Below are 22,829 nucleotides of genomic sequence, written 5' to 3'. Positions count from 1 at the left end.
CTGTAATGAGGTGTGAAGCTCACAGTGAATTCTTGTCTATTCTGATAGTGTGACGAGTCACATGACTTTACCAGTCCAGTTTATCAGTCCTGTGTGCTGAAATCTCTCTGATAGAAGAAGTTTTAATGAAGAGCAAAAAACATTTTTGTTTATCTTTTACTTTGTCAAACTAAAGAACGCAACTTTACTTTAGAGCTTCCAGTTTAAGCTTAAGCTCCAGTTTTGTACGTTTAATGACCTTTAATATTTATTTACTTCCATATTTTTGTAGCTAAATATACAAAAACAATCTCTTAATGGTTCCATTCCAGTGACAAGCATTTAAAAACACACCTCTGGTACTTGTTAATGGCATTTTGTTTTCTTTGAAGTAAACACTAATTACAGTAGGCAATGGTGTGCACAAAAACAAATTATTATAGCTATGGCAGGTAAAACAGCAGTAAAAATACATTTTCCAGGCAGAACTCACGAAAAAAACGTCACACGGTTTAAACAGTGGCAAATATCCAAGCTCAGGTAAAGCGGGGTAAATAGTCCATGGCAAACAAATCCTAAGATACTCCAAACATGTAAACAGTAGACAGTCTAATTGACAAACAGGGCATCAAAATTCGAGGCTATAACAGGAAAACGGGGAGAAACTGGGGTTAAAAACAGGCAGAGAAACACAGGAGCAAGGCGTGATACTCAAAAACTGAAGAGAGCCGGTGTCATTAAATAATGCAGAGGCATACAAAATGGCGGTGAGCTCCAGAATTGCTGGCTGTCCAAGATGGTTGTCATCTCAAAAGTGCTTGTCACAGGAGGAATCGTACTTTGTTTATTTTTCTATACATTAGTGTTGGTTTACAGGCTACAAGCAATAAAAAAAGTTGAAACAGTAAAACAGAGACACCATGCAAGGGTTCAAACATGATGCAATCAGGCTTGGATATTACACAGCTTGAATGAATAGCAAGAATTTGTTACAACTCTATGAAGCCTTTACAAATGTGATATACATTAGTGATGGGAAGTTCGGTTCTTTTCCGCGAACCGGTTCTTTTGGACAGTTCGTTTTAATGAACCAGTTCAATAATCCAGTTCACCAGTTCTTTTACGTCCTGACGTAAACTAAAACACCCAGTACAGGCATTGATGTGCAAACGTGGGTGTTTTACGTGTCTTAAAGATATAAAGTTAATAAACTAATCTTCATCAACTTACGAAAACTTACAAAAAAATTTTGAAATGTTTCTTTCGCTCCTTCAGTTGTTTCAAAAACTAATGCAACTGAGTTAAACACTCAAACGTTGATAAGACATTAAATCATAATTATTTACATTTGTTACTGTATCAGTTCAGTGATTTACGCATGTGCAGTAACAACAGCTCATCGGTTCTCAGTCTGTCGGACGTGTCCGAAAGAAACAGTTCTCAGTTCAGTGTACTGATGATTCGCTGTATCGGTTCAGTGATTCATGCGCAGTATCAACAGCTCAAACTCACAGTTCTCTCAGCACAACATGTCTCAGTTTAGTGTACAGGTGTTCAGTTCAGTTTAGTGTTACATATACTCCAGGATATTAGTTTATTTAGAGTCGGAGGGGCTGTCAGGCATGACCGAAAGTGAGTAACTTTAGTAACTTGTGGATCAGCGCTGACTCAAGACGTGAACTGTTTAAAACGAATCAGTCCGATTTGGTGAACCGGTTCATTCAGTTCACTAAAAAGAACCGGTTCAAAAGAACGATTCATTCACGAACTGGCCATCACTAATATGCATAATCGTCTCAAATTCTTTTTCATAAATATGAATAGTTTAATAAGTAACTGCATAAAACATAAAACTATATTTATTTATTCCAAACTTGTCCAAACTTAAAGAGATAGAAGGATGTCCTTGTAATATTATCTTTTACTTTAAAAGATTGTCCAGTAGAAATAATCCATAGTTTAGAATTAATTTCTGTGTGAAAACAAACCTGGGATTATGAGCCAAAGCTCCTAACATGCCTAGAAACACTCATGAGAGTAGACTGAAGTGTTCAAGCCATGTCTGAAAATACTCTTAACACATTTGTAGAAGTGTTACTGGCTGCAGCAGCGATCTCTCTCACACTATGCTGTAGTCTCAGTTTAAATGCAATAGCATTGTGGTTTCTGAGTTTCAGAGGCTGGGTCTATCTATCACCAACAGATCCTTAGCATCTGGTCAGGTACCAACTACTTTCAAGAGAGCAAGGGTTATTCCCATCCTGAAGAAACCTGCTCTGGATCCATCAGACATCAGTAACTACAGACCGGTATCACTTCTCTCATTTCTTTCAAAAATTCTTGAACGCATTGTCTTTAATCAACTGTCTGTCTATCTCTCACAGAACAACCTCCAAGACCCCAACCAGTCTGGCTTTAAAGCAGCTCATTCCACAGAGACAGCCCTTTTAGATGTCTCTGAGAAACTACATGCTGCTAGATCAGCCAATCTCTCATCCGTCCTTATCCTCCTTGACCTTTCAGCAGCGTTTGATACGGTCAACCATAAGACTCTCTTAGCCACCCTCAGGAGTCTTGGGATTTGCGGATCAGCTTGGGAATGGTTCGCTTCCTACCTGGAAGGACGCTCATATCAGGTAACATGGAGGGGAGTGACATCTGCTCCACGCAGACTCTCCACTGGCGTCCCACAAGGCTCAGTACTTGGTCCTCTTCTTTTCTCCCTGTATACTCACTCTCTTGGGGAAGTTATTTCCTCACATGGGTTCTCTTACCACTGCTATGCTGATGATACACAACTTATCTTCTCTTTCCCACCTGCAGATGCCACAGCTTCTGACCGGATCTCTGCATGTCTGGCAGAAATTTCATCATGGATGACAGCTCATCAGTTAAAGCTTAATCCTAGTAAAACTGAGCTGCTCTTCATCCCAGGTGACTCATCCCCAGGTCATGATCTTGCTATATCCTTGCACAACGATCTGATCTCCCCTTCAGCCACAGCTCGCAACCTTGGGGTAACCATGGACAATCAACTGTCCTTTTCCTCTCATGTTGCTAATGTGACTCGCTCATGCCGGTTTCTCCTCTACAACATTAGAAGGATTCGTCCATTTCTGTCCACACAGGCTGCTCAGGTACTTGTTCAGTCTCTTGTCATTTCTAGACTGGATTACTGCAATGCACTGCTGGCAGGTCTACCTATGAACGCAATCCGTCCTCTGCAAATGATCCAAAATGCAGCTGCCCGGCTTGTATTCAACCTGCCAAAGTTCTCGCATACCACCCCGCTGCTGCGATCCCTCCACTGGCTTCCGGTAGCTGCACGCATCAGATTCAAAACACTGATGCTGGCCTACAAAGCCAAAAATGGACCAGCTCCCTCTTACCTCAAAGCCCTCATCACTCCTCGCACTGCACCACGCACCCTCCGATCTACCAGCACTGCTCGACTGGTTCCACCATCTCTCAGGGTAAGAGGGAAGTTTACTTCAAGACTCTTCTCTGTTCTGGCACCAAGGTGGTGGAATGAACTTCCCCTAGAGGTCCGGACAGCTGAGTCACTGGATATTTTCAAGCGGCGGTTGAAGACCCACTTATTCAGGAATCACTTCAACTAGCACTTTTCTTATCTTTCGCACATAAAAAAAAAAAAAAAAACCACACCTTTGACACTTTTTCATTGTAACTTGAACAAATGTTTTAAACTCATGGTTTCTTAAGTATGTAACTTAGTGAGCCAGCATTAATGTATTCAATGTTAGAGATTTAAGCACTTATGTACGTCGCTCTGGATAAGGGCGTCTGCCAAATGCTGTAAATGTAAATGTAAATGTTTTAGCCAGCAGCTCACACACACACTTATTCTGGGTCACGTTAACAGTCTAAATGTCTTTATGTTAGAATCTCAGGCCAAAACACAAAAGCTGGAATTCATTAAACATATCTTTAATAAATAACATGTATTTTAAGAGCACTATTCAGACTGAGCTAGAAACCGGGCTCTAACTGTGTAAGGCCTGATATCCAGCCTAAAGGACTCAACAACAGAGTAAAATATAAACTGACAATTTTGTAAACATATGAATAATTATGATAAGCCCAAATAAAACACTGAGTCAAGTCAAGGAGCTTTTATTGTCATTTCAAACATATATAGCTGCATGAGTCTATTGCCCCTTTTCCACCGAGGCAGTTTGAGTGCTGGTTCGGAGCCTAATTTAGAACCAGTTCTTTCTTTTTCGACAGCCAAAGCACCGGCTCTGAACCAGGAAAAGTGGTTCTTAAGTAGCACCAAAACGTTGTTGGTCTAGACTTAAGAACCGCTTGTGTCAGGGGCTGGGGCGGGGCTACTGTTAGCGCTTTGGGGCGGGGCTACTGTTAGCGCATTTGATAATGTACCTTAAGTATACTAATGTTTAATACACTTTTACTTTACCGCAATGTGATTCATTATCAGCACACATGATAGTAAGTAGCTACATGCTAAGGCTAACTTTTTTCTGTGTTAATGATAAAATAACTTTTTTATGTACTTTCTCGATTACAACCTCCGTTTATACAGATTACATGGAGCTGCACGTACACATTGGATTCGTCGCGTTTGGATGTTAATGTAGGTTCACAAAGCCATGAGCATTAACAGTAAAGCAACATCCGCCATTGTTGATGTGTTTGTGTTTGCTGCTGCTGCGCTAAAGTTGCTGGGACACGTGACACGTATACAGTGACGTCAGACTCGGCTCTGTGATGGCTCTTTAGCCGGTGGAAAGGCAAACCGGTTCTTAGAAGGTTCGCCAGTGGAACCAACTTTGAACCAGCACCAGCACTAGCTCTGAACCAGCACCCGGTTCTTTTTGGTGGAAAAGGGGCATATGAGTTTGACAGTTTCACACCTTAATGGCTTCATGTTGCTGTTAGTTTGAGAAATTTGTGTTCCATCTGTGTGTGTGTGTGTGTGTGTGTGTGTGTGTGTGTGTGTGTGTGTGTGTGTGTCAGAAACCATGTCCAACTTTAGAAAGAATACTGATGTGGTAGAACACAAGAAGACAACAGTTCTGTAACACTGACATATTAAGTGGCAAAAAAAAATGTCAGAGGTTAAAATGAAGGCTTGAAGTCAACAGTCAGCAATAAAAACAACAAATATCAGTCAGAGGAAAAGAAAAAGAAAGAACAAAAGAGAACAAGGGAAAAAACACTTTCCTAATGGAACTTTATGGTATCTGAGTAAACCTCCATCATCAAAGTCACACCCAGACATGTCCTAGTCCACGCAATGTAAACTGTCCTGTAGCGTAGAATCTAAACTGTACCACCAGCATTGTTTGGTTCTGAGGGCGGGTTTAAGTTTGCAGGAGGGAAGCGTGATCTGATTTGAAGACAGGGCGGGGGTGGGATTTGTAGGCATCCCAGAAGAAGTCCACTATGAACATCGCTGACTCTCTAGTGGTCGAGTTTAATAGCTGTTACTGAGAAACTACATGCTATAAGATCAGCCAAGCTGTCATCTGTCCTCAGTCCTACTCGACCTATCAGCAGCGTTTAACACAAGACTTCAGACTTGGAGCAGCATGGCAATGATTTGAGTCTGGACCTGGTTTTCTACTGAACACACAAGTTCATTAGATCACTTGGTGTGAACAGGAACGATGATCAGACTCTTTGTCGCTCTTTGTGCTCTTTTTTCTCTCTTCACAGCTGGTGAGTAACTTTCTGAAACTTTAATGTAAAACTATAATATTTTATATTTAACTCATTTACTGACATTAAATATTAAACATTTTTACAGTGAAAACTTCTGATATCAAGGAGATTGATGTGATAACAGTAAAGCGTGGAGAAGATGTAACTATGAAGTGTAACATTAGCAGTGGCACAAAGAAAGATAATGTAGTTTGGTACAGACAGAGTTCAGGAAAATTACCTCAGTTAATTGCAAAACCATACATGAACAATTTGGGCTACAAATTTATTGATATATTAAATGATTCTCGTTTCAGTATTAGTGTAAAAGACAATACATTTGATCTCAGTATTAAAAAAATAAGAGAAGATGATAAAGGAGAATATTTCTGTGGAGAAATGGAAGGAGCTGTAGTGAAGTTCACATCTGGAACACGTCTGCAATTTGAAGGTAAACAGTTTTACTCTGATAACCTGCTAATTCCAGATCAACACTTTAACCAGAATTATGTCTACATATGTATTAAATGTTGAATATTTCACTTTATTTATATTTAGTATCATTTCTGTTTATTTTCTCCTTTTCTGATTTATCTGTAAAGATAAAGAGACGACACACCGTAATACATCTGGAACAACACACAGAGATTCATCCAGCAGCCCAGAAACAAGTAATAATTTGGTTTCCTTTCACTGTCTATAACAGAATGTTCCATAGCGACAACCACTCACTGTTCATAAATCATACAATATTTATACAAGTTGTAGATTTATACATTGTGTGTATTTTCATAATAAAGAACCAGAAAAGTTGAAGATAAGTAAGACCTCTTCTTCATAAAAAAAAAAGGCTAAAAAATAAGTGTTTTAAAGCATCTGTATTTTTCCATACAGGTTGTTGTTTCCAGATTCAGGTGATGAGCTATCTTTCCATGTTTAGAGTTGGAGTTCTTGCCTTTCTGGTTATTATCTTTACAATCTTTTTTTTTTTGTAAAAAAAAAAAATAGGAAAAATGTGTTAGTTTCACTTTTGCTGTAATTTACCATGCATTATTACATATTTTCTTTCTTGTTTTGTTGTGATCTCGACATAATAAAAATCAGTTTTCTTAATTGTATAGTGAGAAAAATAACAATAATAAAGTTGCAGACATCACAGCCTCCTTCTTAAGTGTCAGACACTTATGTGGAAGTTGTCAATCACTGACAGACAGAGAGTTGTTTCAGTTTAAGTCCCTGATCAAAGCCAACACAATGATCCATGATGCTGCATTACTGAGCTTTTGCTGCCTCTATAACAGTGTTACTCATTGCGCGGCTCGCGAGCCTCCTGCGGCTCGCCAAACTTTAATATGCGGCTCGCATGGCAGTAAATAATACGATGATATGATCATGTGGTTAAAATGCATTTTTCATTTAAATAACATTAAAAACAATCAGGGAAGCATAGAAAAACGAATGTGCTCTATTACAAATAATAATATATATTTATATATATTATTTGACTCGTCACTGACTCACTGCGTTCTGCGCAATAGCCAGTTTTTGGCGGCCTGCCAGAAGCTAGTTTGTGTTTCATGCTAGTTAACAACTTGTGTTTACTGTACACACGGACTAAAAAATGGATCGATTTCTTATCAAACAATCCCGCGCACAAAATGAACAGCAACAAAGCAATGTGACAGTGACAAAAGAGGTAACTGATGGGGAGCATGCATCATCCGCAACTCGAGTAATTATTGTATTGCAATATTGTACATTGTATTTAAGCAGATAAGCTATTTAAGACTGAATAACTTGGCATACTTTGCGGTGAAAGTGGCTCTCCTATTGACTTTGTCCTATCAGTGTGGCTCACATGAAAAAAATAGTGAAGACCACTGCTCTAGAACATGTTTTTTTGCAAAAACCACGAGAAAATTAAGTCATGATCACGATAAAACAAGAAAGAAAAAAATAATAATAATGCATGGCCTCTTAGGACTTTTGTAGTAATTGCTTTGTTTTTCTACCTAGATTTTTTTATTTTATTCAGTTAATCGACTAATATTTATAATAAATATAAAATCCCATAGTCCTCTTTAATTCTGAGATCTTAATATTCCATCTTGGTCTGTGATTTCATTGACATGTTTTGCAATAACAATTGTCGCATGGTTATAATATTATTTTTTTGGCTTTAATATATTTTTCAAAGAAAAAAGTCTCAGATGTTTCATTCACATGTAGAGCTGCAATGAATGTACTGAATAAATACTAACTCAACAGTACTGAAAAATAAATTGTTATTCAATACATGATTTAAATGCATCTGAAGATAAATGTTTAATTTCTTTCTTTCTTTCTTTCTTTCTTTCTTTCTTTCTTTCTTTCTTTCTTTCTTTCCCTATTTATTTATTTATTTATTTATCTTAATGTAGAATCATGAATACATGAGGCCATATGTTTCAACCAACTTTTCAATCAACGTTTTAGTTTATACCACGTTAAACCACTGAGCTGTTTCCACTAACACTGACACATTCACTGGTGTGATGGAAACCAGAGCACAAACAGCTCAAACCAAACAGAAGTGTGAGGCCATTAAGGTTTTAACCACATTAAAGGTGATGAATCTGCCACTCGTAGACTGCAGCAGCACTCTGTCTAAAGGTTTTGCGAGCATAAGTCAAGATGTGTTTTACAGTTTAATTCTTTAGTAATCACATAGTGTGAGAGCATTCATTAATTAATACTCTTTATTTATTAGACCAGTTAAGGGGGACAAGTCCTCATAGACTTTTATGCACACTCTAGCAGGGCACAGGTTGTGCATCATCTTCATCAAGGAGATTCATCTCTTGTGTGAATTCCTTCTGAACTGTGGATCAGTTGCAGTTTCATCACTTTTTGCTCACTGTTATGCAAAATTGCAGCCATTATTTTCATGTTTCTTCTTCTAAAGTGATGAACAGCACATTTTAGAAGGATGGCATGTCACATGCATCAAAACCTGCAAAAGACAAGTCATTTTGTGCAAGGGGTTTTTAGCCATGCAAACTGCTTCGGTGTGGAGACAAATGGCCACCAGAAGTGTGACCTCAGCAGGCCCAGTGTTCTACTGGAGCTGGGGTGTCAGGTGAACCAGGAAACCTACTGGTGGACCAGGGGAAGCAGCGGGTAATCATTGACAGACAAATGACCAGGGGGGCCATTAGGTTTGATCGCGTTAGATGCACTGAGGCAGGGGTAAGGAGAGCTCAAACTCCAACATGAAGGCATCCATGCCTGAAGGAGGGTAGATGGCATCAGAACCCAAGAACTACACAAACCCAAGAACTACCATCAACTACAGTCATAGCATCAAGAGGTTCATGGAACAGGGCATTCAGTATGGCTGGTAAGAACTTAGACACTGGCTATTTTCAAACGACGGTTGAAGACCAACTTATTTAGTCTGAATATTATTCACCAATTGAAGTCAGTCTAAACAATAAATAGCTTCTTAGCTTCCATGAGCTGGTGCCTCCACTCCTCCAGGGCTACCTTCATTGCTAGTAACTAACAATTTAAAGCATTGAATTTGCATTAAACTGGGGAGAGGCTGCAATGAAAATGGCATGGTTCAGTGGATCCTAAATGAACATGAGGGTGAGAAACCACTTCATGAGGTCATCCACATAAGTTTGAGAGTCAAGAAAACACTTGAAAAAATGAAAATGGGGAGAAACACTGAGAAATTCACAGGGGCTTTGGCCCAGAGCATGACAATTGTTGGCACATCTGACAATAAACAGGGGTCAGCCTGGGCACTCTGACATATCTGAGGCTATGCAGTGCCATGCACAGCAAACTGCAATGAGCTGTGTGTTCTGCCACCTTTCTATCATAGTCACCATTAACCTTTAGAGCAAATTGACTACAGTTGGTATTTTGTGGGATCAGACCACACCGGTTAGCCTTCACTCTTCATGCACATAAACAAGCCTTGGGTGACCATAACTGTATCAGGCCACAAGTGGTAACACCACAATTAGTACTAAGTACTGCATACTAGGGAAATCCCCACAAGATTTGTCATTTTGGAGATGCTCTGACCTCATCATCTAGTCATCACAATTTGGCCCTTTTTAAAAATTTCTTGCACCTTTGTGTCAGGAAGAACAGCTGACCCAAATGTGAGAGAGACGTAAAACTGAACAGTCTTTAATGAGCTCTCAGGCAGATAAACAATCCACAGAACCAGAACGTTCAGTGTTCAGGAAAACAGTCACAGCGAATGGTAGGCAATGGTGTGCACAAAAACAAATTATTATAGCTATGGCAGGTAAAACAGCAGTAAAAATACATTTTCCAGGCAGAACTCACGAAAAAAACGTCACACGGTTTAAACAGTGGCAAATATCCAAGCTCAGGTAAAGCGGGGTAAATAGTCCATGGCAAACAAATCCAAAGATAGTCCAAACTTGTAAACAGTAGACAGTCTAATCGACAAACAGGGCATCAAAATTCGAGGCTATAACAGGAAAACGGGAAGAAACTGGGGTCAAAAACAGGCAGAGAAACACAGGAGCAAGGCGTGATACTCAAAAACTGAAGAGAGCCGGTGTCATTAAATAATGCAGAGGCATACAAAATGGCAGTGAACTCCAGAATTGCTGGCTGTCCAAGATGGTTGTCATCTCAAAAGTGCTTGTCACAGGAGGAATCGTACTTTGTTTATTTTTCTATACATTAGTGTTGGTTTACAGGCTACAAGCAATAAAAAAAGTTGAAACGGTAAAACAGAGACACCAGGCAAGGGTTCAAACATGATGCAATCAGGCTTGGATATTACACAGATTGAATGAATAGCAAGAATTTGTTACAACTCTATGAAGCCTTTACAAATGTGATATACATTAGTGATGGGAAGTTCGGTTCTTTTCCGCGAACCGGTTCTTTCGGACAGTTCGTTTTAATGAACCAGTTCAATAATCCAGTTCACCAGTTCTTTTACGTCCTGACGTAATGACGTAAATTCCTTAATCCCGCCGCTGCCGGCAGATATAAATACAATCAATTTAACACATTTGAAAAGTTCTTTGTAATCATAACTTTAGTTGAATACGTTTCTTACATTTAAGTTTTGCAAATAAAACACCCAGTACAGGCATTGATGTGCAAACGTGGGTGTTTTACGTGTCTTAAAGATATAAAGTTAATAAACTAATCTTCATCAACTTACAAAAAAAGCATAATTTTGAAATGTTTCTTTCGCTCCATCAGTTGTTTCAAAAACTAATGTAACTGAGTTAAACACTCATACGTTGATAAGACATTAAATCATAACCATTTACATTTGTTACTGTATCAGTTCAGTGATTTACGCATGCGCAGTAACAACAGCTCATCGGTTCTCAGTATGTCGGATGTGTCCGAAAGAAACAGTTCTCTGTTCAGTTTACTGATGATTCGCTGTATCGGTTCAGTGATTCAAGCATGCGCAGTATCAACAGCTCATTGGTTCTCGGACGCGTCCGAAAGAAACAGTTCTCAGTTCTGTACCTATGATTCGCTGTATCGGTTCAGTGATTCATGCGCAGTATCAACAGCTCAAACTCACAGTTCTCTCAGCACAACATGTCTCAGTTTAGTGTACAGGTGTTCAGTTCAGTTTAGTGTTACATATACTCCGGGATATTAGTTTATTTAGAGTCAGAGGGGCTGTCAGGCATGACCGAAAGTGAGTAACTTTAGTAATTTGTGGATCAGCGCTGACTCAAGACGCGAACTGTTTAAAACAAATCGGTCCGATTTGGTGAACCGGTTCATCCAATTCATTAAAAAGAACCGGTTCAAAAGAAGGATTCGTTCACGAACTGGCCATCACTAATATGCATAATCGTCTCAAATTCTTTTTCATAAATATGAATAATTTAATAAGTAACTGCATAAAACATAAAACCATATTTATTTATTCCAAACTTGTGCACAAACAGCTAGAAGGATGTCCTTGTAATATTATCTTTTACTTTAAAAGATTGTCCAGTAGAAATAATCCATAGTTTAGAATTAATTTCTGTGTGAAAACAAACCTGGGATTATGAGCCAAAGCTCCTAACATGCCTAGAAACACTCATGAGAGTAGACTGAAGTGTTCAAGCCATGTCTGAAAATATTCTGAACACATTTGTAGAAGTGTTACTGGCTGTAGCAGCGATCTCTCTCACACTACGCTGTAGTCTCAGTTTAAATGCAATAGCATTGTGGTTTCTGAGTTTCAGAGGCTGGGTGTTTTAGCCAGCAGCTCACACACACACTTATTCTGGGTCACGTTAACAGTCTAAATGTCTTTATGTTAGAATCTCAGGCCAAAACACAAAAGCTGAAATTCATTAAAAATATCTTTAATAAATAACATGTATGTTAAGAGCACTATTCAGACTGAGCTAGAAACCGGGCTCTAACTGTGTAAGGCCTGATATCCAGCCTAAAGGACTCAACAACAGAGTAAAATATAAACTGACAATTTTGTAAACATATGAATAATTATGATAAGCCCAAATAAAACACTGAGTCAAGTCAAGTCAAGTCAAGAAGCTTTTATTGTCATTTCAAACATATATAGCTGCATGAGTCTGTTGCCCCTTTTCCACCGAGGCAGTTTGAGTGCTGGTTCAGAGCCAGAGCCTAATTTAGAACCAGTTCTTTCTTTCTCGACAGCCAAAGCACCGCTTGTGTCAGGGGCTTTGGGCGGGGCTACTGTTAGCGCATTTGATAATGTACCTTAAGTATACTAATGTTTAATACACTTTTACTTTACCACGATATGATACATTATCAGCACACATGATAGTAGGTAGCTACATGCTAAGGTTAACTTTTTTCTGTGTTAATGATAAAATAACGTTATGTACTTTCTCGATTACAACCTCCGTTTATACAGATTACATGGAGCTGCACGTACACGTTGGATTCGCCGCGTTTGGATGTTAATGTAGGTTCACAAAGCCATGAGCATTAACAGTAAAGCAACATCCACCATTGTTGATGCTGCGCTAAAGTTGCTGGGACACGTGACACATATACAGTACAGTGACGTCAAACCGGTGGAAAGGCGAACCGGTTCTTAGAAGGCTCGCCAGTGGAACCAACTTTGAACCAGCAGGAGTGCTAGCTCTGACCCAGCACCCGGTTCTTTTTGGTGGAAAAGGGGCATATGAGTTAGACAGTTTCACACCTTAATGGCCTCATGTTGCTGTTAGTTTGAGAAATTTGTGTTCCATCTGTGTGTGTGTGTGTGTGTGTGTGTGTGTGTGTCAGAAACCATGTCCAACTTTAGAAAGAATACTGATGTGGTAGTGTGGTGGGTTTTCTTCTGCGTTGTGTATTTTTAGAATGAAAGAAACTTCACACCATGATGCAGTTGTCAAATGGTTTACTTGTGGCTTCTCAGGATCTCTCATCTCTGCATTACACATAACAGACACCATCAGGCAGTAACAGGATTACGTCTGTTCTAGAAGTGCCTGTCAATCATTACACATACATTTATATACGTGTAAATCTCTTGGATCATTACAGTAATGAGTGTATAAATTTAAGTGTGCATCATCATGTAATAAGTTTCAGCAGCCTACTACACGAGTAATGGCGGAAATGTTCAGAACTTGGATTAATAATGTCTTAACACCAAAAAAAAAATTACTAAAAATCACATTGTGTAGAAAACCAAAAACAAGTAAGTAATTAAATGATTTTGAACACTTTTTTTTTGAGGAGCCGATAAAACATACCTCTCATCGCATTGAAATCCCGCGAAAGAGAGCGTACACCGGAAGTTACGTCAGCTCCACCCTCACGCTTAAACATAACTTTAACAATTCTTACTAACCATTATTTTTAAAGTTTAATGTTTTCAAAAAGAAAGAGAGGAAACAAAACCAATAAAGAAATAAAATTTATATTTGTAGAAAAAGAAATAAAAAATAACATTTTGCTTGTGGTCACATGACCATTCATAACTATGCAATTTTTAGTGCAAATAATTAATAGTAATTTAAATAATCTAGTGTAACAACATTACACTCGCCACATTCACCCCCACTGTTTTACACTAGATTATTGGACAACCCAACATCGACATATCAGCGTAGTCATTACCCATAACCCACCGTAGGTTGTACAGCTTTGAAGCTATCCCATTAGAGATTCAGATAGACCGAGGGTAGCTAATCCCCAATCTAACATTTGAAAAACCATGCCATATACACAGTTTCAATAATAACATACACTAATAGTCACTCTGCATGCCTATTTTCTCAAGCAAACTCGTGAGTTGTGGAACATGGAAGGTTACTTCACCCATCAAATTAACGGAGGCCCATTCAAATCTCTCTAACAACAGCAGAAACATCACAGACATGATCAACAGTAGGAGCGACGGTTCGGGATACAGAGTCTACATTCTGTACATCTGACATAAGCGATGTCTCATCATTTGATGCAATGTATGCAGACACTGAAGTACTGGACATGCTTTCAGAAACGTCTTGACACTCTACCCCTTCAACCTGTTCAGTGTGTTGCCCCACTTCGAGGTTACAAGTCTCATGTTCACTACTGTGAATCACATCATCACTCAATGCATCATTCTCCCTCCCTGCAACTACACCCAAGTCAGCAATCCATTGAGAAGTTCTGTCTATAGTGTCACTCTTCTTGAGGTCAACACTTGATGAAGCACAAATTGAACTCAAGTCACATTCTGAATTTACTGAATCCCCCCAAGCAGGCAATAAAAAATTTACAGGCATTAGCAGGTTCCGATGTACAGTTCTGACATGACCATTAACCGGGTGGCGAATCTTGTATGTATTCAAAGAACAGTTCTTACTCACAACAATGTACACCGTGCTCTCCCAACGATCTGCTTTTTCCTTTTTCCCCTTTGTTTGCCAGAAGAACTCTATCACCCAACTCTAATGAATGACCCTTGCATTTGCAATCATAATGTTCAGCCTGTTTGTTTTGCTGCTGACGTGCATTTTGCTGTGCAAGTGACATTGCCTCCCTTAAATCCTTCCCCAGAGACTGGACATATTTACTCAGGTCAACAGTCCCCCCATCCAAGATTACACTCTCAAACAGAACATCTACTGGCAATCTCGGGGTACGACCAAACATCAAAAAGAATGGTGGGTAGCCAGTAGTCTCATGCCTGGTACAATTGTATGAAAAGGTCAGTGTTGTAATGATCACGGAACAGAGCGGACCCAAACGCAGGATAGCATAAATAAACAGGGTTTAATGACAAAACACAAAACAGGAACACAGACTCGAGATGGGACTAAACAGGACTAAGACCACAGTAGATGCACGAGGCAACGCGGCACAGTTAAATACAAAAAGGACAATGACACAATAAGGATCAGGTGTGATGACAGGGAGGAGCAGACGAAGGCGGGGCAGACACGTGACGAGAAACGTAAACAAACGCACGTGGCCAGAGTCCGGGCAGAGTCCTTACAAGTGTGTTCAACATCTGAGGCCAATTAGCTTTAGACCTTGGAGGCAAGGACCTTATCATGTCACCAAGAGTACGATTGAACCTTTCAGTCTGACCATTACCCATAGGGTGGTAAGGAGTGGTGTGAGATTTGGAGACACCTGACAAATTCAACATTTCTGCAATCAGCGAGCTTTCAAAGTTTGCACCCTGGTCAGAATGGATTCGGGCTGGGAAACCGTATACACAAAAGAAGTTGTTCCACAGAACACGGGCAACAGACTTCGCAGTTTGATTTGGGCAAACATACGCACATGCAAGCTTTGTGAAGTGGTCGGTTATTACCAACACATCAACTGACTTGTTATTGACATCTTCAGCTGTCCAGAAATCGATACAAACCAACTCTAGTGGTGCTGTCGTCATTATGGATACAAGTGGTGCTCTAGCCTGCGGCTCAGGAGTTTTGCTTAATACACATCTCTTGCATTGCGACACATACAGTTTCAGGTCTTTCTCCATAGAGTTCCAGTAGAATCTCTGCCTCAAAAGCCAAAGAGTGCGGTGCTGGCCCTGATGACCAGCGTCATCATGCACCCCTTTTAGGACCAAATTCTTTAAAGCTGCAGGCACAACAAACTGGTAAGATTTATTCTTGGTCACAGGATTCTTAGACACCCGGTAAAGTATACCTAACCTGAACGTAAATTTGCCCCACTGTCTGAGTATCCGTACAGTTTCTTTCGACTCGTGAACCTTTTCTCTCCTAGAGGGACGTCTAGCACGCTCCACAAAGAATCTCACCCTACTAATCACTGGATCATGACATTGCTTTTCGAGCAGCTCATCGTGGGTAAGCTTGTCGAGTGGGCACTGTGCCTCATCCTCCAACCCCTTCAAATGTTGAACATATGCGACTGCTCTAGCTGCCGCACCTTCCTCCCAGTGACGATGAGAATGGAATACAGCTCACATCTCCTCACAGGACGCTCTCCCTGGAGCAAAACTCTGAACCAGGTTAGTCACTTCACAACACTTCTGTGACCCAGACATTTCCACAACAACCTCCTCCTCCGCACGTTCGCAAGATAAGTGAAACATACCCTGCACCTGCTCAACCCCAAGGGTCTCAGCTTCATGCCTCAAGATGTCATACGGTGTTCTGGTCAGCCTCTGTAAAATCCTGGAAGCAGCAAAAGGCTCCCTACTCAACGCATCGGCTATAACATTTTTCGATCCGGGTATGTATGTTATGTCAAATTCATAAGGGGCCAGTTTCGCAACCCATCTCTGTTCGCAGGCATCAAGCCTCGGCTTGGTCAAGATATACTTGAGCGGGTTGTTATTCGTCCAAACCGTAAATCTGTGCCCGCGAAGCCAATGACTGAATTTATCGCAAATGGCCCATTTCACAGTCTTGAGATTCTCAAACGTGCCTCTGCATTCCTCAGTCCAGTCATTAGGAGTGAGTTTCCGGACCGCTCCCAACCTTTTTCCTGCACCCCTCCCTTTTCTAGGTCTCTTCTGACCGGTCATTAACTGAAAGAGAGGCTTTGCAATCATGGAACAATTTTCAATGAAATGTTGATAGTACACGACCATGCCCAGAAATGACCTGATTTTTCCCACAGACGGGGTAACACCATCAACTTCCATCAAGTCACTCTCGGACACATTTATAATAGCCTCTACCTTCATAGGATCACTAGCCACTCCGTCCTGTGAAATAATGTGATCCAAGAATTTGACTGATCTACGCAAAAACCTACACTTGGAGGGTGAAGGTTTCAAGTTGTGATCTCGGAGACGTTGAAACACCAACTCCAGTCTCTGTAAACTCTCTTCCTCTGTCTTACCAAAAACTAACAGATCATCTACAGTAGGTAACAGAGCAAACTCATGAAATTTTGATCACCGAAAACAGTCAACATCATTCTCATGAATGTAGCAGGACTGTTGCAGAGCCCTTGCCGCAAACGGTTGTACTCATGTAAACCTAGGGGAAAACTGAAAGCTGTAAATTTCTTATCCTCCTCATGTAAAGGAATGTTGTAGTACCCTGATGTTAAATCCATGGTACAAAATAAAGTATTCCCCCCCAACGCCGCTAGAACATCTGCTTGGTGAGGGAGAGGATGTGCGTCCTTCACCGTACGAGCGTTAAGCCACTGAAAGTCAGTGCACAACCGTAAATCACCGTTCTTTTTCCAAACCAACACTAACGGTGACGCAAACTCACTGGTCGATTTCCTGATTATCTCCATCTGTTCCATCTCATCGAGCGTCTCTCTCAACTTTTGATAGTGAGCTGGGGAAACTCTGCGATACGGTAACCGAAAGGTTTGTCATCGGTCAACCGAATGCGGTGACGAAACCCCTTTGCTTCACCGCAATTCAACGAATGCCTAGAGAAAACACACTCATATTTTTTTATCAGATCAATGAGCTTGCTTCTCCAAAAAGGCGACACCTCACAGTCATTTAACTTTAAGTCCTTTAGGCCCAGCTCATCCAAACTAATGTCATTGAAGTGATTAGCACCAGTCACTGAGCTCTTCACTGATAAGCTACCACAGGAACTACCGCTGTTCATGGCTACATTCTGGAAAACTCGTTGTCCTTGCACATGATCAAAATCTTCCAAAGCAATGCACGGGTAGACATCAGCCAATTTCGCATTTTTGCGCAGCACAATTTCTGAGTTCGTCGGGTTTATCATTTTTACCGGAAGCCAACCGTCGCCCCATAAGGGAGAGATTACTCTACCGACAAGCACATTACGGTGGACACAGCGAGAAGTACTAGGTTCAATTACAACCGTGCTGCCCAATGAGAGTTTCAGCCCTTGTGGCAGCCGACCCCAGACAAGGTGTTTGCTCATTGGCTGCAAAACCACGGCAGACTTAGACTTTAAAGTACCAACTTTGTCTGGGACAGTACTACACCTCCACCTCTCGATGCACGAAAGCATATGCAGAAACTGACAGTTTTCACTCTGATTTGATTGGTCCGGTTTATCTAGAACTCTCCAAAATCCCTCATTTGATTTCATCTCTCTGATCAGAGGTTTCAGCACATTAGTACCAATAATAAGCTGGTCTATTTGTCCACTCACAATAAGGACTGGCACACTAAAACTGAAACCATACACCTCAAGTTTCAGATCACATATACCTGCAGGACTAGTCTGCTTCCCACCACACCCAACCAGGACAATGTCTGACGGGGGAAACAACTCCTGATCCAGGACTCCAGCTTTTCTCAGTTGAGGCACCACACTGGCACTCAAAGTAGTCGCCATAGAACCACTGTCCAACATTCTCTGAAGACAAACCTTGTCCTGTACCAAAACACTGGTGTAAAACAGACTGTCATTCTGCATTGACTGAATAGTATTTTGAAAAATCACAGTTTTATCTTTGCTTACACTCTCACAATAAATTGAATAAACCGATTCAACATCAGCGTCCAAGGAGGAACCATCATTTTGCCCCACATTGCCCTCCCCCCAACGGAGGCTCTCTAGTTTCCCTGAGACGCGACATTATCTTGTCTGCCAGCGCTTTCCCTGGGCATGGTTTTCTCACAGTTAAAGCTCATATGTCCAGAAGAAAAACACTTAAAGCAGAGATTATACATCCTGCAGTGAGTAGTAGTACTATGGTCTTTGCTGTTACAAACTTTACATCCATGGCTCTGTTTGTTAGAATTCTTAGGCCAACCACCACGCACAGTTTGAGCATTACACACAAGAGTCTTTTCTAGCATGGTCAGAACTTTGTCTAAAGTGTTATCGGTTGCTGGTGTGGCTGTTTCTGACCTACAGATGGGGCCTTTAAGAACGAACGTCTTTTGCCGTGGCATTCTGCAATTATTGCCGCAGTTTGCCGCGGTTTACCGCACTTCTGTTCGGGGGGACTATCTTAGCAATCACCTTAATGTGTTTCGCTTCACAGAATATCCACCAGGTGGCGCATAAGAACCCTGTTTCTCTTAAACACTCAAAGGTTTTTTAAGATTGTATAAAATGTTTATATTATTAATTTACATTTAAAAAATTTCGATTTTTTATTTTACTTCACATTACATCAGAATTGTGATAAAACATCCACAATAAAATATAATTATAAAGACATCTGAAACACCGTTGGATATGGGATTTTTTTAAATTAACACTTGTTCTTCTTCTTATTATTTATTATTATATGTTGCCTACATTTACTATGTTACTCAAACAATAGCAATGTAAAATATAAAAGAAATTACAGTTCAAGTTAGGCATAACATAACATAAGTGACATTAAGAGATTTTACTAAGTTACTTTAATCATTTATTTTAGAGATATTTATAGAAATATCTCTAAAATCATTTATTTGCATTGCCTTCTGTATTGCATTCGTTTTTTACATTTACAGGTGCACATATACTGGCTAATTTTAATTTCATTAAGACACTGCTGTGTTCTGTATTGATTGATGTTCTGTAAATTTGTACTTAACAAGCCTAAACCATGTTATTCAATGTGTTATTATTATTATTCGAAAATATATATTTAGCTGTAATTTAGTTTGTGTTAATTTTTTATCATAAGGGAAAACTGTTATTATTATTATCATTATTATTATTTATTTACTGACATGAAAAATGGTCAAAATGGTTTCAAAACAATCTCCTGGCTTTGAAATATACCAGCCTGTAATTGTGCATTAAGTTTTGTGCCGAGTGAAAATAATTCAAAATGTATTTTTTTTTTTTTTTTTACTAGAAAATGAGGCATTTTTCATATTAATGAGGTTTGTGTTAGTCGACATTTTGTGTGTGCATTTTTGCCGAGTCAAATTTACTCGGGAGGACTGAGGAGTATTTATTCTACGAACACATAGTTAAACGAAAATAGACAAAATAAATTTTACTTGCAAAGTTCATAATTTGGAACAATCCTGGTAAATTTCAGGCAAATACAGTATGTGGAAGGAAACCCAAGTTATGACATAATTTTTTTTTTAACACTAGATTTACAGGTCTAACAAGGGGTGATTGGGGTGTTTGCACAACAAAAGCAGGGCTGAAAACTGTGAAAATCTCAACGGGGGGAAACAAGTCTCCGCACCAGAAAATAAAAAAGTCAGTAAATCTAGCGTTAAAACACTGCTGTGTTCTGTATTGATCAATGTTCTGTAAATTAGTACTTAACAAGCTTAAACCATGTTATTCAATTTGTAATTGAATGATTTATTGGTACAAAGATTATTTATTTGCATGTGTCTATTTAACTCGATCAATTACATTTTTCATTTTTTTTTAAAATATAAGTATTTTCATAAAATTTGTTTTAACATTTTTTTCTGAATGATTCACAAACTATTTGGTTATGACCTGATTACTAGCTTGATGAGTTGTTAATGGGCCATCATACTAATCTAAGATTTTCCAATCTCACTTATTCCATGCACCTTTCAAAAAAACAATATTGGGGGTTGTGTCAGTGGTCTATCAAGGCTAAATGTTCTGAAGCAGCTAAAACAAAGACTGCAATGTAAGACATGATTCTGTGGTCATGTAGATTTGAATTAATGTTTTTTGGTTAAAATGTATTCAATATAATTGTGTTTTTGATTTTGAGGCCAATACTTAATTAAATTTCAAATAATGTTGGGGATAGAACCTACCCATTGCAGTTAAAATAATCTTAAGCATTATATTTATCTAATCCCAAATGGAGAGAATATTGAATGAATTCAAATTAAATTAATCAGTCAACTATTATTTGAAAAGCACTTCCTGTGAAAATGCGCCTTTAAAAAAAATGCAGCAGGCCTACAAGACATTTGAAGAGAGTAGGCTAAAATAGATTTATTAGCTACGAAAACAATAATAAATGTATTTTCTAGTAATGTGATATGCTTGCAATATATTTCTGACAGTTTTATACTAAGAAAGGAATATTTAGATTTAATTAACACTAGATTTACTGACTTTTTTATTCTCTGGTGCGGGTCCCGAGGTGTGATTCCCCCCTGTTGAGGTTTTCACAGTTCTTCAGCCCTGCTTTTGTTGTGCAAACACCCCCATCACTTGTGAGGCCTGGCTCATTTGCATTTGTTCACTCAGAGTAGCTCAGATCCAAGGCAGGCCAAACCTCTGTGTCTGACATGGAAACCTTCAGAAAGGCCTGCCGTATCTATACAAAATAGTCTGTTTTATTTATAAAAAATTGTGTGCTAAGGTTTGTCATTGCCATAGTACATATGATATTTATATAACCCTTGTGCAGAACTGGGGTCTATTTGACTCATCTGGAAAGTTTACTGTGTCATAACTTGGGTTTCCTTCCACATATTTGCCTGAAATTGACCAGGATTGTTCCAAATTATGAACTTTGCAAGTAAAATTAATTTTGTCTATTTTCATTGAACTATGTGTTCGTAACTTTTGTGGCAAACTTTCGGAGTCCACCACCGTTTTTTCCAGGACAATGATCCGAAGCACACTGCTGCAAGGAGAGTCATTGCCGCAGAGGGTATTAACTGGGTAAAGACTCCACCATAATCCCCGGATATGAATCCAATTGAGATGGTGTGGCATGCTTTGAAAGATTATATTCGGAAAGAAGCAAAACCAACCTCAAAATCTGAGTTAATTGCTGCCATACACAAATTCTGGTTTGAGGAACTTACAGATAAGGAATGCGGCAAGTACATCAATAGATTGTTTAAAGTTCTTCCAGTTGTAGTGAAGAATCATGGTGGACATACTGGAATGTAGCTGTACAGTATTTTTAACGCTTTAATAGTCTGTCTACTTGTATGACCATTTTCAACAAATAAAAGCTTTTTAATTATGTGTTATTGTTGTTGTATTTTGGCAGCCTGTTAGATTAGATTACATGCCAGGAAAAAGCTTGTGCTTTGTATTAACCATTTTTTGACTACGTATTTTTTCCATTTTATCTTTTTATCGTTTTATCGTTTATCGTTTATCGTTTGTGTCAGTGGTCTATCAAGGCTAAATGTTATGAAGCAGCTAAAATAAAGACTGTGGGGAGACATACGTAAATAATGCATATTTTATTTTTTATAAATAATGCATAATTATTTTTTTAATAATTCACATTTTATTTTACACGTGCACACTTGGACATGAGGGTGACGGCGTTTTTTATTTTTAATAAATGAATATATTACGAGTGTAGGGGCATCTGTATTCGGCCTGAACGTAATGAAACAGGCGTATTGTTTACATGTATTTACACTGCGCAGACAAATCAATCTATGACATCAAAGTTCCGCGAGAGCCATTCAAAAGCTTATCACTCTCGCGTTACATTGATCTCATGTGTCAATCGATCTGCGCCGTGCAGGTTGCTAATCTCTCTATTGTGTTACGTCTCAATGGCAAATAATCAGACAAAAAATGTTAAATTAGTACATAACTACATAAGAACAACCTCTACAGTATATTGCGATATGCTCAATGCAAATAATCAGACTAAAAATCATATGACTTAAACATTTATTATTTTTATTTATTGACTGATAATACTTTGCAGATCTTACAACACACACTGAAAAAAATGATTCATTTACTATGCGTACGATGATTCATTTAGTATGTGTACGAACATGTCAAAAGCCATGGACCATAACTTCACTCAGTTTATGACATTTGAGCTACTCTGAGTGAACAAATGCAAAT

The 22,829-nt window shown here is 39.1% G+C and overlaps 1 protein-coding gene across 1 annotated transcript; it reads left to right on the top strand.

Annotated features, from left to right (window-relative positions):
- Window positions 1-2,402: 2,402 nt before the first annotated feature.
- On the top strand, window positions 2,403-3,599 carry LOC132842047 (uncharacterized; the record flags this gene model as incomplete). The annotated part of the gene is made up of 2 exons (XM_060864756.1): window positions 2,403-2,614; window positions 2,810-3,599. Coding segments are annotated over 2 exons (1,002 nt in total), but the record flags the coding sequence as incomplete, so codon positions are not given.
- Between the last annotated feature and the right edge of the window lie 19,230 nt (window positions 3,600-22,829).

This window comes from Tachysurus vachellii, chromosome 2, assembly GCF_030014155.1.
Source record: "Tachysurus vachellii isolate PV-2020 chromosome 2, HZAU_Pvac_v1, whole genome shotgun sequence".
NCBI classification, from domain to species: Eukaryota; Metazoa; Chordata; class Actinopteri; order Siluriformes; family Bagridae; genus Tachysurus; species Tachysurus vachellii.
The sequence above is the reverse complement of the archived record's forward strand: the minus strand, read 5'-3'. Positions and strand labels throughout refer to the sequence as shown.